General features: G+C 50.6%; 1 protein-coding gene across 1 annotated transcript in view; it reads left to right on the forward strand.

Annotated features, from left to right (window-relative positions):
* DGAT1 (diacylglycerol O-acyltransferase 1) overlaps positions 1-16,036 on the forward strand; it is a 38,299-nt gene that overhangs the window by 17,935 nt on the left and 4,328 nt on the right. Inside the window, exons 3-14 of the mRNA XM_039321354.1 lie at positions 2,714-2,754; positions 4,659-4,744; positions 5,024-5,076; positions 7,107-7,212; positions 8,589-8,708; positions 10,518-10,592; positions 10,813-10,916; positions 11,747-11,785; positions 12,500-12,541; positions 13,906-13,950; positions 14,493-14,605; positions 15,790-15,855. Coding sequence (XP_039177288.1) covers positions 2,714-2,754; positions 4,659-4,744; positions 5,024-5,076; positions 7,107-7,212; positions 8,589-8,708; positions 10,518-10,592; positions 10,813-10,916; positions 11,747-11,785; positions 12,500-12,541; positions 13,906-13,950; positions 14,493-14,605; positions 15,790-15,855 — 890 coding nt within the window. The remainder of the gene's footprint in view (positions 1-2,713; positions 2,755-4,658; positions 4,745-5,023; positions 5,077-7,106; positions 7,213-8,588; positions 8,709-10,517; positions 10,593-10,812; positions 10,917-11,746; positions 11,786-12,499; positions 12,542-13,905; positions 13,951-14,492; positions 14,606-15,789; positions 15,856-16,036) is intronic.

Below are 16,036 nucleotides of genomic sequence, written 5' to 3' on the forward strand. Positions count from 1 at the left end.
GTTTCCCAATTTTGGGGTATTCCAACAGCTTATAATATTGTTTTCTTTATATGTGTCTCTTGCAAACAAATTATATTTAATTTCTGTAGTTTTCTAAAAAATTAGGTTTTTTTTTTGATGGGGAGTTTAGTCCATTTATATTCACTGAAAAAAATCCATTTTCTTTCTCCATTTCAATTATTTATATTTAGGTCTAGTCCAGTGGTGGCAAACCTATGGCATGCGTGCCACAAGTGGCACGCAGAGCCTTTTTTGTGGGCACATGTGGCATTGCCCCAGTTCTAGGCCTTCAGCTGGGTTTTATAAAACCTTTTCGCTTTAGGCCTCTGCCACCGGCAAAAAAAAAAAAGCTTAATCAATTTCAACTTCTCATGGGGAAAAAAAAGATCTCGCAAAGTTAGAATTGATTCATTGAACTTTTTAGTCCCAACCAGTCTGCTGTTACCACCGCAGCCACGTCCACCCAACAGGCCATGCCGCACAATTGACCACACCCACCCAATGGGCCATGCCCACCCGGCACCTGATGATACGTAAGTGGGTTTTGGGTTTCAGTTTGGGCATTTGGTCTCTAAAAGGTTCGCCATCACTGGTCTAGTTGATCTCGTGATCCTCTGTTCTCTGGCGGTTCCTTCACGATCAGATTTCTCTTTCTGTTCTCCTGTTTGTATAATTACTTGTTCGGTTGCTTCTTCTCTTTGTTTCTGATCTTTTCTCTCCTCTTGTTGATGTTGCACTCCTTCATCTAAGAATGCTCGGTTTCTTTCATCAAAATCTTCTGCTTTCCAAACTGAATCCAATCGGTATTTTGTATTATTCTAGTTGATTAAAATCCCTTCTGGCATTAACCATCTGAAATTTATGCTTTTTGCAATCAGCTTTGTAGTTAAGAACTTATATTGTCTTCAAGTATCTCTTACTCTCTTGGGTATCTTTAAGACCACAATTTCTTTATTTTTGTATTGTAATAGTTCATCTCTAACTTTTCTCAGTATTTCATCTCCTGTTTTCTTTATAAATCTCACATGCACTTCTCTGGGTAGTTTGCCTTTCCTTGTGTAGCTTGAATTCATTCAAAATATTTCATCTATCTCCATTTGCATCTCTGCTCTGTCTGCTTTCAAAGCCTCTGCCAGGAGATCAATAATCACAATTGCTATATTTTCTTCTCTGTTTTCAGGAATATTTTGAAAACTTAAGTAGTGTTCCGCTTTCTCTATTTCTAAGATTGCCACTGCTCCTTCTAGATTTTGCTTTGCTTGTTCTAATTTTTCATTTTCTTGCATTAGTATTTCCATTTTTTTGTCAATATCATCTGATCTATTTTCCATTTACTGAATTCTTTGTTCATTTTTAACAATCATTTGGTGGTGGACTTCAAATTGTGTCTTTATGTCCGAGATTTGTTCGTTTAATTTATCAAAGTTACTTTTTGTCTCTTCATGATTTTTTTGTATTGATTCTTGAATTAATTTTAATATAGTTTGCATCTCATTTTGAGTGGTGCTTATTTTCTCACACTGCAACATTGTTTCAATAAATCCCTGGGTTGGGCTAGATCAGTGGTTCTCAACCTTTTTAATACCGCGACCCCCAACCGGTCGTAAGTCGAGGACTACTCAACTGGTGCAGCACCGTTTGCAGAATGGGACTTTTGGCAGGGCAGCAGGGCAGAGACAGCCTGGACAATTCCTATTGGCTTTTGAAAGCCAATAGAATTAGACTCTATCATCTTTCAAAAGCCAATAGAATAAAAGGGAGTAGCACAGCTAAGGAAAAGGGGGAAAAAAATGGCGGACTGCGTTGTTTGGTGACCCCCGTGAAATGGTCATTCGACCCCAAATGGGGTCCCGACCCACAGGTGGAGAACCACTGGGCTAGATGTTCCAACAAAGGGCGCAGAGGGAAATGGTACAGGGTTTCCTGCCTGAATGGGGTTAGACTAGATGACCTCCAAAGTACCCTTCTCCTCCTCCTCCTTCTTCTTCTCCTTCTCCTCCTCCTCTTTCTTCTTCTCCTTCTCCTCCTCCTCCTCCTCCTCCTCCTCCTCCCCCCTCCTCCTCCTCCTCTTCTTCTTCTTCTTCTTCTTCTTCTTCTTCTTCTTCTTCTTCTTTCTTCTTCTCCTCCTATTTCTCCTTCTTTTCTCCTTCCTTCCTTCCTTCCTTCCTTCCTTCCTTCCTTCCTTCCTTCCTTCCTTCCTTCCTTCCTTCCTTCCTTCCTTCCTTCCTTCCTTCCTTCTTCCCTCTTCCTTCTCCTCCTCCTCATCCTCTTTCTCCGTTGTTGTTGTTATTATTATTTCTGTAGAAGTTTCGTATGTAATTATATGGATAGTGTATTTGTCCTCTGTCAGTAAATTCAGTAAATAATACAGGCAGTCCTCAACTTATAACAATTCATTCAGTGACCGTTCAGAGTTACGACAGCCCTGACAAAAGTGACTTACGATCGTTTTTTCACCCATCCCCTGTGATCACGTGATCAAAATTCGGACGCTTGGCAACTGACACATATATACGACGGCCGCAATGTCCCGGGGTCACACGATCCCCCTTTTGCAACCTACTGGCCAGGGAAGTCAGTTGGGAATCCAGATTCACTTAACGACCGTGTTACTCGCTTAACGGCTGCGGTGGTTCAGCTGCATGATCCGCCCTGGCTCCGGGTGGATCGGGCCCCCGTCCCCTTCCCGCCTGACCTCTCTTGTCTCCCGCAGGTCCTCAGCAACGCCCGGCTCTTCCTGGAGAACCTCATCAAGTAAGTGCCAGGCCCCCTCCCTGCCGGGAAGGGGTGGTCAGAAAGGGACCACCGCCCGAAGGTCCCTTCCAGGGGGCAAAAGGGTTGCCCTTCGCAAGAGATCGCCCTGGGGGTGCCAAGCCAGTGCATGCTGGCTGAGGAATTCTGGGAGTTGAAGTCCACAGGTCTTAAAGTTGCCAAGGTTGGGGACCCCTGCTGTATGGAACAAAGCTGTGACTGAATGGAGTAGGAAAGGGGGTGACCTCCCCCCCCACCCCCAGGTTCTGCTCCTCCTGCAGCCCTATGCCAGGGTACCAGGCTATACCAGGGTACCACAGAAACAGCCTGGCGTCTTTCTATTTCTGGCAGATTGGCAAGGCTGGTGCTGCCACCCTGTGGCTCCCCATGGCTCTGCATGCCCTCAGTCTCCTGCTGCCTGCCTGGCAAGAGGCAGCCCCTTGCAGGGGTCGTGGGGGGGGGGGGGCTTGGGCTCTGACACAGGAGGGAGCCATTTTTAAGTTTGCCCTGAAAGACACGTTCCAGGGACAGCCACATCCTGCAGGTGGACCACCATGCTGGCCCAGAACGGGAGCTACCAACGTCCCTTAGAGAAGCAGGCCACATTGGTGTCCCCCACACTGCCCACTAGCCCCACTTCCCAGCTGGGCCTCCTCTCCTCCCTTCCAAATGGAGACTCAGCCAGCTGAGGAATTCTGGGAGTTGAAGTCCACAAGTCTTAAAAGGGGCCAAGGTTGGTTTAGAGCAGTGTTTCTCAACCTTGACCATTTTAAGGCATGTGGACTTCAACTCCCAGAATTCCACAGCCAGCAATGCTGGCTGTGGAATTCTGGGAGTTGAAGTCCACATGCCTTAAAATGGTCAAGGTTGAGAAACACTGGTTTAGAGGCTGATTTGCTTCAGAGCCTCCATTGTGGCATTTGGTGACCTCAAAGGTGGTAGTAGTAGTAGTAGTAGTAGTAGTAGTAGTAGTAGTAGTAGTAAGTAGTAGTAGTAGTAATAATAATGAAGTTGGAAGGGACGTTGGAGGTCATCTAGTCCAACCCCCTGCTCAGGCAGGAAACCCTATACCATTTCGGACAAATGGCTGTCCAGTCTCTTCTTAAAAACTTCTAGTGTTGGAACATTCACCACTTCTGGAGGCAGGTTGTTCCACTGGTTAATTGTTCTCATTGTCAGGAAGCTTCTCCTTAGTTCCAGGTTGCTTCACTCCTTAGTTTCCACCCGTTGCTTCTTGTCCTGCCTTCAGGCGCTTTGGAGAATAGCTAGACTCCCTCTTCTTTGGGGCAGCCCCTGAGATACTGGAAAACTGCTATCCTGTCCCCCCTCGTCCTTCTCTTCATTAAACTAGACATCCCCAATTCCAGGTTTCCCTCTCCACTCCAGTCTGGAGTCTCCTGCAGCTACAGTGCTGCATGCACATAAAATACTTCTCTGCAACTCCTTCTCCTACAGGGGGCACTTTCACAAAAGGGAGAAATTTGTGCAGTGCTCGCTGCGCATGCACCCCTCCAGTGCACAACGCAGCCTTGTGTATGAAGCAAAGCATGGTTAGACCATTTCCTTACTGGGGGGGGCAGGCCCCTCCCTTCCTCTTGCTTAAGAATCCTGGAATCCTCTGGGAAAGATTTTTTTTGGGGGGGGGTGCAGTGTTCAAACTACAGAGGACTAACATTGATGATGATACCTAGTTTGGGTAATGAAATATCTGCAAGAAAACAAGCAGGTTCAGAGAGCCCCAAGGACGCCTTAAAGTGCAGAAATCTGGGCTGCAAATAGATAACACTTTGCTGGGGGCAAGGGGGGGGGGGCTGACAGGCTGCCACATCTCTCAGCAGACTGCCCCTCCTTCCCCCACTCCCCCCACCCCATTTGGCCTGCAGCCAACGAGATTCTTTACTTTTCAGGTATGGCATCCTTGTGGACCCCATCCAAGTCACCTCCTTGTTTCTGAAGGATCCCTACAGCTGGCCAGCGCCATGCCTTGTTATTGGTGAGCCAGCTTTGCCTCCCCCCTTTTCTGCCCTTCCTTTGGGGGAGGGGGAGTTCCTACTGCCTCTGTATCACTTGAACCCCTGAAATTTTGCTGGGAGGGGGGAGGTCCAGTTCAGGACACCCCGGCATGACACGGGGAAGGCCAAGGGTGTGTTCCGGCAGAAAGGGGCTTTGCATAGGTTTCGTGGAAGCCTGAGGCCTTTGGGGGAGCGGGGGGGCACATTTGGGGCTGGCTTGTGGGCGACCAAGACCCCCATTCTTGTGCTTTTCTTTCCAGGGGCCAACGGCTTCGCGCTGGTCGCTCTGCACCTGGAGAAGAAGCTGGCGGCGGTGAGCAGGGGGCGACGTCCCTTGGCTTTTATTCCCTTTCCTTTATTTATTTGCAGATCAATTAACTCAGTTAACTGTTGTCACTGGGCAAGGATCAGTGGCTTATTGCTTTCTAGTGTTTTATGTTAGGTTTTTATCTTTGCAAGCCACCCGGGGCTCACTTGGGCAGCCCTATAAATATTCTTAATTAAATCAATGTCAAATTTAGAGACTCTCGTCTCACTCACACTCACTCAGGTCTTCTCCTGGAAATTTGGCATTCGGTGGTTTAAGCAGAGGCAGTCCTCAACTTACAGCAATTCCCTTAGTGATGGTTCAAAGTCACAACACCACTGGAAAAAGTGGCTTATGACCGTTTTTCACACTTAACGGCCGTTGCAACAGCCTCAAGGTCGCGTGATCAAAATTCGGACGCTTGGCAACTGACTCGTACTTGACGACGGTCGCCGTGTCCCGGAGTGGCGCGATCCCCTTTTTATGACCGTCTGACAAGCCAAGTCAGCGGGGGGAGCCAGATTTCACTTAACAGCCATGTCGCTAACTTAACAACCACAGGGATTCACTTATAAACTCACTTGTAACAGCTATCTTGTTTAGCAAGGGAAATTTGGCCTCCGTTGTGGCTGTAAGTTGAGGACTAGTGGAATCCTTTGCCCTTTGTGGCCTTTGAGAACAAAATCTTGAGCAAAAGAGCCAGTGGGTGGGTGGGTGGGTGGGTGGGTGGTTGCTGGTTATTGTGATGGTTATTGTGGGTTTGTGTGTGGTGTCTCCAGCTTTCTTTCATGGTGACCCTTTCAGGGCAATTCATGGGTAAAGACTGGATGTAGACAACTTTCAGACCTGTGGACTTCAACTCCCAGAATTCCCCAGCCAGTGCATGCTGGCTGGGGAATTCTGGGAATTGAAGTCCACAAGTGTTAAAGTGACCACAATTGGACAATGTTACAATGTTCCTGATGGGGTCTGGTATATAGATTTTAAGCCAGAATTATTTTTGTTAGGTGTAATTGTAGGAAATTATGAGAAAGAATGTATATATTTCATATTACATGTATTAACTACAGCAAGAGTTGTATTCGCTCAACATTGGAAAAATGCAGAATTACCAAAGGAGGAAGAGTTAATCAAAAAAAATTCTAGATTGTGCAGAAATGGACAGGTGGACATTGAAAATGAAAGAGAAAGAAGCTCAGTATACTTTAGAACAGGGGTCTTCAAACTTGGCCCTTTCATGACTTGTGGACTTCAACTCCCAGAATCCCTCAGCCAGGCATGCTGGCTGAGGAATTCTGTGAGTTGAAGTCCACTAGTCATAAAATAAATCTTTATTGATTAGCCCTTGAGCCATATCCAAGTGCAAAGTTCCAGCAACAAATTATTACTAAAGTTTGATAAAAGCAATTTAAAATGAAATTCGATAAAATACAATTTAAAATGGGATTAGAGCAGTGTTTCTCAACCTTGACAATTTTAAGGCATGTGGACTTCAACTCCCAGAATTCCACAGCCAGCATCCTCATTGCTGGCTGTGGAATTCTGGGAGTTGAAGTCCACATGCCTTAAAATTGTCAAGGTTGAGAAACACTGGATTAGAGTAAAATACGACTTAAAATGGAATCGGAAGAAAATACAGTCTGAAATGAAACTAAAACAGAGCACCGTAATTTAAAATATAGATAAAATATGATAAAATTATATCGCTAAATTATATATTTAGAACACGGGATACTTTTTATCAATGGCTAGAGAGAAAGGAACTTAATATGTATTAGGAAGTTAAATATTGGAACCCAGACAATATGTTGCTGATAAAATATTAAGAACTCTGTGTGTGTGTGTGTGTGTGTGTGTGTGTGTGTGTGTGTGTGTGTGTGTGTAAGGCATTGATATTGTACCTTTCCAGATCAGATTTGAGTCAGAATGAGAATTACAATGTTCCTGGTGGGGTCTGGGCTGTGCTTAAACCTTTGGGGGTTGGGGGGGGCTCTGATTCTGTGTATTAAGATGAGCCCCTTTCCTATGTGCTTCAGGGCTCCTTATCAGAGCGCAGCGGGACCGTCCTGCACATATTCAACCTGCTGATGGTCTTGTGCTTCCCGGCCCTGGTGGTGCTGGCGGTCACCACCATCACGCCAGGTGGGTGCTGTCCGGTGATGGGCGCCTGGCCGGCCAGGATGTCTTGTGGGAATGGGCTGGGTGGGGGTCTTGGGGCAACCTGGTGCTTGGACTGTCTTGCCTGAACACAGCCTGCTCTGCTCCCTGTGAGCTGTTCGTGGATGGGGCTGCATCTCTCCTCCAGGTTGGCCAAGGAACCACAGCATAAGAGATGTTGGAAGGGACCTTGGAGGTCTTCTAGTCCAACCCCTTGCTCAAGCAGGAGAACCTATACCATCTCAGACAAGTGGCTGTCTAGTCCAGGGGTCTTCAAACTTGGCCCTTTTATGACTTGTGGACTTCAACTCCCAGAATTCCTCAGCCAGGCATGAGGAATTCTGGGAGTTGAAGTCCACAAGTCACAAAAGGGCCAAGTTTGAAGACCCCCGGTCTAGTGTCTTTTTTTAAAAACCTCCAGTGATGGAGCACCCACAACTTCTGGTAGCAAACTGTTCCACTGGCTGATTGTTCTCCCAGTCAGGAAGTTTCTCCTTAATTCCAGGTTGTTTCTCTCCTTGATTAGCTTCCATCCGTTGTTTCTTGTCCTGCCTTCAGGCGCTTTGGAGAATAGCTTGGACCCCTCCTTTTCTTTGATGTAGCCCCTCATGTCCTCCCACCCCCAAGTCCTTCTGATCATGGCCCACCAGATGTTTGGGCTCATTTAATAATAATAATAGTAAAGTTGGAAGGGATCTTGGAGGTCATCTAGTCCAACCCCCTGCTCAGGCAGGAAACCCTATACCATTTCAGACAAATGGCTGTCCAGTCTCTTCTTAAAAACTTACAGTGTTGGAACATTCAGCGCTTCTGGAGGCAGGTTGTTCCACTGGTTAATTGTTCTCACTGTCAGGAAATTTCTCCTTAGTTCTAGGTTGCTTCTCTCCTTGGTTAGTTTCCATCCGTTGCTTCTTGTCCTGCTGTTTCATTGTTCGGGAGAGAAGGAAGAATCTGGGGGACACGAGAGGCTGCTTCAGTTCCCGAGGCCGCAGTGGACCTCTTCCTTGCAGCCTTCTAGAGCAGGGGTCCCCCAACTCCCCAGTCCGTGGGCCACAGCATACCAGCAACCGGTCTGCACAAACAAGCAAAGCCCCATCCGTGGGATGCAGGCAGCACATAAAACCACGCTCTCTCTGGTCCGTGGAAAAACCTCTCTCCACGGAACCGGTCCCTGGTGCCCAAAAGGTTGGGGGGACCTCTGATCTAGAGGCATCCTGTCCAGACAGCTTCGCCCCGTCCTTTCCTTCCCAGCTGAGTCTTGGATTCTTCACCAAGGCCACGAATTCTTCAGGGCTATCCCACCTCAGAGACCACGTGATCTGTGTCTCCTCTCACCCTCCCTTTCTTATCCTCTTCCACAGTTGGGGCTGTTTTTGCCCTCTCCGTCCACACCGTTCTCTTCCTCAAGCTCTTCTCCTTCAGGGATGTCAACAAGTGGTGCCGCCAGAAGCAGTCAGCAAAAGCCGCCCGAGGGCACACAGGTGAGCACGGAGGGACCTCTTCTGATCTGGGTTCCTCAGCAGGCCCACGGGTTGGGATGGCCCAAGTGGGAGGACTAGCATGGGGGGAGGAAGGGGTGCTTTGTGGGGAGGGAGAGAGAGAGAAGCAGGTGGCCGAGGAACATCTGGTTTGTGGGTCCAGCTACTGATGGTTGAGTTAGTGGCCTTTGGGAAGGAGATGTTTTGGTTGAGGAACGTCAACCTTCCTGTATTGGTGCTTAGGGGTGGTAGCATTTCAATGGCTGTTCTTCAGACTGAAGGTCTCTGGAGATTCTCCACCACCCAGGTCATGGTTGTCCCAAGAGGCAAGTGGACTTTCTTGTTGTTTTTTTTCCCTTTGAGGAAGTTTCGCTCCTCATCCAAGAAGCTTCTTCAGCTCTGACGGGATGGTGGGAAAGGATTTATATTCCTTCCTGGCCCTTTGCATCCTTTTAGACAGTCGTTGAGGCCACCTGGAGGCTCACCTGTGTCCTCAGGGTCACCTGAGTGAAATAAATGGGTGTGGAGCCTTCTTGGGACTGTTGAAAGGACGGTGTGGTAGACTGGAGATAGAGGATGTCCTATCCCTCCCCCTCCACCACACAGTCCTTTCAACACTTCCAGGAAGGCTCCACACCCATTTGCACCACTCAGGTGACCCTGAGGACACAAACAAACCTCCAGGTGGCCTCAACGACTCTCTAAAAGGATGCAAAGGACCAGCTGTCCGCAAGGAGTATAAATCCTTCCATTCCCCACCCTCCAATCAGCTGAAGAAGCTTCTGGGAGGAGAAGCGAAACGTCTTCAGAGAAAAACAAGAGAGTCCAGTTGCTTCCTGAAAAAGCATCTTTGGGATGCTCTTGAGTGAACTTCTCCCAGTCTGGCTGATGGGGGAGTCTGCCAATGCTGCCTCGGGACACCCCCAGGTGGGCTGAGATGGAAACTTCTGGCCTGCTGCGTGTTACTCCTTCTCCATGCTCAATTCAGGGGTCCTGCCTGCCTCTTGCCTGGCACAAGCCACTTCCGGGCCTTCCAGGGTCCCCCCCCATCCCATGGGTAGGCAACCTTGGCCCTTTTATAACTTGTGGACTTCAACTCCCAGAATTCCTGAGCCAGCCATGCTGAGGGGAAAGGGAGGTTTCCAAGCTGAGTCATGCTGGCTCAGGAATTCTGGGAGTTGAAGTCCATGAATCATAAAAGAGCCAAGTTTGAAGACTCCTGTCTTAAATCTAACAAACAAAATGGAGGCTGGCTGAGGAATTCTGGGAGTTGAAGTCCACCAGTCATAAAAGAGCCAAGGTTCCTCACCCCTGGTCTAGGGCAGGGGTAGGCCACCTTGGCTCTTTTATGACTCCCAGAATTCCTGAGCCAGCCATGCTGAGGGGAAAGGGAGAGGTTTCCAAGCTGAGCCATGCTGGCTCAGGAATTCTGGGAGTTGAAGTCCACCAGTCATAAAAGGGCCAAGGTGGCCTACCCCTGGTCTACATTATGGGTGTCCAACCATGGGAACATTAAGACTTTGGACTTCAACTCCCAGAATTCCTGAGCCAGCCATGCTGAGGGGAAAGGGAGAGTTTCCAAGCTGAGCCAGGCTGGCTCAGGAATTCTGGGAGTTGAAGTCCACCAGTCACAAAAGGACCAAGGTTGCCTACCTAAGCAGTGGCAGGTTGTGCACCCGAAGGGACGAGCTGGCTTGTGCCTGACCGGTGTTTCCCTCAGAGATGGTGGAATAGGAGGGGGGGTCTCTCCCTGGACCAGCTGGACCACCACCATGATCACAGTCTCTCTCTCTCTCTCTCTCTCTGTTCCAGCTCCAGGGCCGCAGAAAGCCAATGGGAACGTGACTCCACAAGAGGTGGCCTATCCAGACAACCTGACTTACAGAGGTGAGGAGACCGGGGGGTCTCGTGGGAGGGGCGGGAACCGAGTGGGATGCGGTGGTCGGGGGGCCGTGGATAACGGCGTCTCGTTCCATCCCCCCCCAGTCTGGATGGCGACATGGCCGTGTCCTCCCCCTCCCCTTCGGCTCTCTCTTTTCTCCGTGGAAGGCGGATGCCATCCTTCGCTTTCGGCCCCCGATAAGGGTCCCCCTCTCCCCCCCTGCAGATCTCTACTACTTCTTGCTGGCCCCCACGCTGTGCTACGAGCTGAACTTCCCCCGTTCCCCACGGATCCGCAAGCGCTTCCTTCTGCGGCGGCTTTTTGAGATGGTGAGCCTCTTTCTGGGGAGGGGTCCTCCCTCCAGCCCCGGGGGCGGGGCGGGGGGGTTAGAAGGAGGAGTGACTTATGACCGTTTTCCACACTTAACGACCGTTGCAGCACCCCCCCCCCCGTGGTCACGGAATCAAAATTCGGACGCCTGGCGGCTGGTTCCTATTTATGACGGTCGCGGCGTCCCCAGAGGACGCGCTCCCCTTTTGCGACTGGCTGACAATAAAATTTAAGGGGAAACCAGATTCGCTTCACAACCGTGTGACAAACTTAACCACGGCAGCGATCCGCTATAACAACTGTGGGAAGAAAGGTCGTAAAACGGGGCGGAACCTGCTTAGCAGCTGTCTCGCTTAGCAACGGAAATTTGGGGTCGTAAGCGCCGATCGATTGGGGGGAGGCCACCCGTGATCGTCTCTGTGGGGCGGCTGAGTTTAGAAACGAGCTGCACGGGCAGCGTTGGTCCTCGGAGGCGCCTCGGTCATCCAGGCTGACCCCGAGCGGCTGGGTGGGACCACAGCCGGGCCCTTCTGCAACCGGAGCGGGTCCGTTGGGTCAGTAGCTGTCAGATTGGAGGCTCTGGCCGCTTCTCCGGTGAGTCCTCGGCCAGGGCTTCCCTGGGGAAAGGGCCCCGGGCTCAAGAGGCTGCAGGCGGGCACTTAGAGCAGTGTTTCTCAACCTTGACAATTTTAAGGCATGTGGGAGTTGAAGTCCACATGCCTTAAAATTGTCAAGGTTGAGAAACATGGCTTAGAGTGATGGGAAGCGGTTGGGTCAGAGGGTGCTGCTGGTTGCACTCACCATGGCTTCTCTCCTCCTCCTCCTCCAGCTCTTCCTCCTGCAGCTGCTGGTGGGGCTGATCCAGCAGGTGAGTGGGGGGCTCTGGGCCTGCCCTCTTTCCCCGTGACTGGGAGGGTGAGCCAGGGGGAGGGGGGGCTTCCCCTGGCTTTTCGCAAGGATACCTTGCTCTTCACGGGGCAGGGGGTTTCTGGAGCAGCCCAGATCTGGGGAGGGAGTGGGGGGGGTGGCCCTGGGAGGCTGCAGGACTGCCCCCTCCCTTCCCAGAGAGGGTTGCTGTGCCCTTTGGGGCTGGGGACCCAAAGCCAGCACTTGGCCCTGCGTTGGGCTGCTGGTGCTTCTGAATTGAGACTGGCCAGGCGCTCCGATCCTGACTTGGGGAGGGGTCTCCCCGGCCTTTTGGAGGGGAGGTGGTGGGCTCCAGTGGTGTGGAAGTGAGCCCAAGGCCCCTGAGGCTTCCTCAGGCTTGGTTCAGAGTTGCAGACTTGAAGGCTGGGAGGGTGGGACCATCCCAAGGTCAGGCCCCCCTTCCCCAGCCTGAATGGACCAGAATGGCTCCTTCTGGTCAAGGCTGCTCTGGAACAGCCCTGCAGCTGTTGGGTCTCATTGGCAAGGACCTTGAACAGCTGGAGTTCCTGTGCATGCGAAGAGGGTCCCCCGCGGCACCTTGTTCTCCTGCCCAGGGAGCAGTCCGAGTCCCAGGGCAGGAGATCCACTCTTAGGGGTTGGTTAGGCCCGGACAACATGGCCCATAAGCGACTTGTCTCTGGTGTTCCTCTTCTAGTGGATGGTGCCCACAATTCAGAACTCCATGAAGCCCTTCCGGGTAAGCTCTGCTTTTCTTATTCCCTCGCTGACGGTCCCTGGAGCACCAGGGACTAGAATCTTGCATGGATAAAGGAGAACCTTTGTACCTCAGGGTGGAAATGGATGATATTCCCTAGTTGGGTCATGAAACGTCTGCAAGGAAACAACCAAGCTCAGAGAGCTGCAGGCACTCTCTATAATCCTCCTCCCCCCCCCTCCTCCTCCTCCCAACATCCAACTAGCATGGATGATATTCCCTAGTGGGGGTCACGGAAGGCCTGCAAGGAAACAACCCAGCACCCAAGTTCAACAGGATCAAAGATCAACAAGCCAGAAAGAGAACGAAAAGACCCAAAACACCTCCCCACCGGCAGTCACCCCCCCCCCCCAGATGAGCACAGATTTAACTCGGTCAAGATGTAAACAGTCCCCCAATTCAAGGCCCTGGCAAGCCAGCCGGGAGTAAACAGCCCAACTAAAGAACCTGCAAGACCGTTCCCTCTAACACGGAGAGGGCAAGCCCCTAGGACAGGGGTCTTCCAACGTGGCCCTTTGATGGCTTGTGGACTCCTGGCTGAGGAATTCTGGGAGTTGAAGTCCACAAGTCATCAAAGGGCCACGTTTGAAGACCCCTGCCCTAGCATGTGAACTTTCAAGCCCTGGTGACGTTACCTAGTTTGGGTAACGAAACGTCTGCATAAAAACACCTCAGAGAACAGCAAAGACCCCTCAGAAGCTTGTCTGTTTTGAGGGGAGGGCACATCTGCGGAAGACGCCTCTTCTAAGATACCTCATTGTAAGGACCCCCTCCTAATTGCTCGTGGTAAAAATAGCCCTGCTTTCTCCCATGTGGAGGACCTCTCTATGGTTGAACCTCGCATCTGTCTCCTGCAGGGGAAGAGTGGGACCTGCTTCTCAGTAGGGGGCAAGGGAAAGCATTTTGATTCCCCCCCCCCCCCGGTTTGTCTTTTCTCCAACCCTGCGGGCTCCGTGTCTAAGCACACTGAACAGTATTTCTCAGCTGTCCGTTTTAATACAACAACACAGCTGGAAGGGGGACCTTGGAGGTCTTCTAGTCCATCCCCCTGAATAGCTATCCCATTCCAGATTAATAGCTGCCCAGTTTTTAAAAATCTCCACTGATGGAGCACCCACAACTTCTGGAGGCAAATTCCAGATCTGGAAATTTCAGTAATCGCCTGGCTGGCTAGGAAATTAACGAATGGGGAAGCCCACAGGTCTAGAAACTTGGGAGATTCAGAGCCCGATACGCCTCAGCCAATCTAGAGGAGACCTTGGGGTTAATGTTGAGCAGCCGGGAGAGATGGGGGGGGCACGGCTGCCTTGGGGAAGGAGAAGACTGAAGCTACTCTTGGTTTGCAGGACATGGACTACTCCAGGATGATTGAGCGTCTGCTGAAGCTAGCGGTAAGTACCACAAATGGCTGGCTAGGGATCCTGGGAGCTGTAGTCTCCACTTGGAAGGCAGGAGAGGAGGCTCAGCTGGGAAGTGGGGCAGTGTGGGGGACACCAACGTGGCCTGCTTCTCCAAGGGAAGTTGGTAGCTCCAGTTCTGGGCCCAGGGTGATGGTCTACCTGCAGGATGTGGCAGTCCCTGGAAGTCTCCAAACAGGGCCGCTCTAAGACATGTGGACTTAAACTGAAACTTAAACTTAAACTCCCAGAATTCCCCAGCCAGCACATGTCATAGAGTCCAAACTGGTCATAGAAAGTGCCTAGAAAATCTCTTTTCGTAGGACTATATCTCAATTGGAAAAGAGGCGTTGCAGGCAACCTCAGCCATGTTATGACGTATGGACTTCAACTCCCAGAATTCCCCAGCCAGCCATGCTGGCTGGGGAATTCTGGGAGTTGAAGTCCACCCGTCTTAAAGGGGCCCTGTTGGGAGCCTCCCGCTGTGGAGGAAGCCAAGAGCACCAACGGGCCTCCTTTGTCTCGTGTCCCTGCAGGTTCCCAATCACCTGATCTGGCTGATCTTCTTCTACTGGTACTTCCACTCCAGCCTGAACTTTCTAGCCGAGATCTTGCAGTTTGGGGACCGAGAGTTTTACCGGGATTGGTGGTGAGTCAGCCGGTGTGTCTTTGTGCGTGGGATCTTTGTGAACGGGCCACTTGTAGGACTCCCTCCGACTTGGCACTTTGAGATGGTCCAGAGTGATCCTAATGGCATTGGATCGCTTGCATTTCGGCAGTAAATGGAAGCTATGAATGCTTCAACACTGGGAGTTTTTAAGAAGAGACAGGACAGCCGTTTGTCTGAAATGGTATAGGGTTTCTTGCCTGCACGGGGTTGGACTAGATGACCTCCAAGGTCCCTTCCTACTACTACTACTACTACCTCTTCCTTCCCCTTCTCCTCTTCCTCCTCCTTCTCATTATTATTATTGTTGTTGTTATTACAAGTAACTCCCTTTGGATGAGCAAAGGGAAGGGGTTTTTCCACATCCCCTAAATGGGCTACGGTAATAAGACAAAGCAGATGTTTCAATCAGTCAGAATAGAGCTGGAAGGGACCTCAAAGGTCCTCTAGTCCAACCCCCTGCTCAAGGCAGGAGACCCTATACCATTTCAGACAAGTGACTGTTCAGTCTCTTCTTAAAAACCTCCCGTGTTGGAGCACCCACAACTTTTGGAGACATTAGGAAATGTCTCCTTAGTTCTAGCTTGCTTCTCTCCTTTTAAAGAGCTTTCCACCTATTACTTCTTGTCCAGAATAAAATGCAAAATAACAGAGTTGAAAGAGACCTTGGAGGTCTTCTAGTCCAACCCCCTGCTCAAGCACAAAATCCCATACCATTTCAGACAAGTGGCTGTTCAGTCTTCTCTTAAAACCCTCCAGTGTTGGAGCACCCATAACCTCTGGAGGCAAGCAGTTCCACTGGTCAATTGTCCTCACAGTCAGGAAGTTCCTCCTGAATTCCCGGTTGCTTCTCTCCTTGATGAGTCCCCCCCCTGTTCCTTCTTGTCTTGCTTTCTGGAGACACTTTCAACCATCTCCCACCCACCACCTCCTCTTCAGTTGAACACAAGACCTGCCTAGATCAGCCTTGTCTTGGAGAGTGAGGGCTCCAGACGGTGGGAGACCACCAGAAAGGGCGGGGAGTTGGGGATGAGGGTCTTACTGCAAAGGGAACCTGCCCCCGTGCAAAGGAGAGGGGAGAGGGCTTATGAGCATAGAGATGCCCCATCGTTTCTAGACCGGCCTTTCGCTCCCATGCCTCTTCTGATCCTGCTGCTCCTTTGCAGGAACGCGGAGTCAGTGACCTACTTCTGGCAGAACTGGAACATCCCCGTCCACAAATGGTGCCTGAGGTAGGACATCCGAGCCCCAGGTGGTCCTTACACCCATTCGTTTAGTGACTGTTCAAAGTTACACAGTGAGCAGTTTTTCAGTTTCATCCACTGCCGCCTCCCTCCTAGTCGCGTGATCAGACGCTTGGCCACCGACTCGTATTTATGACGGTTGCAGCGTTCCGGGGTGGGTGTGTGTGTC

Source organism: Crotalus tigris, unplaced genomic scaffold (assembly GCF_016545835.1).
Source record: "Crotalus tigris isolate CLP2741 ecotype Arizona unplaced genomic scaffold, ASM1654583v1 scf7180000023738.1706062, whole genome shotgun sequence".
Lineage (NCBI taxonomy): Eukaryota > Metazoa > Chordata > Lepidosauria > Squamata > Viperidae > Crotalus > Crotalus tigris.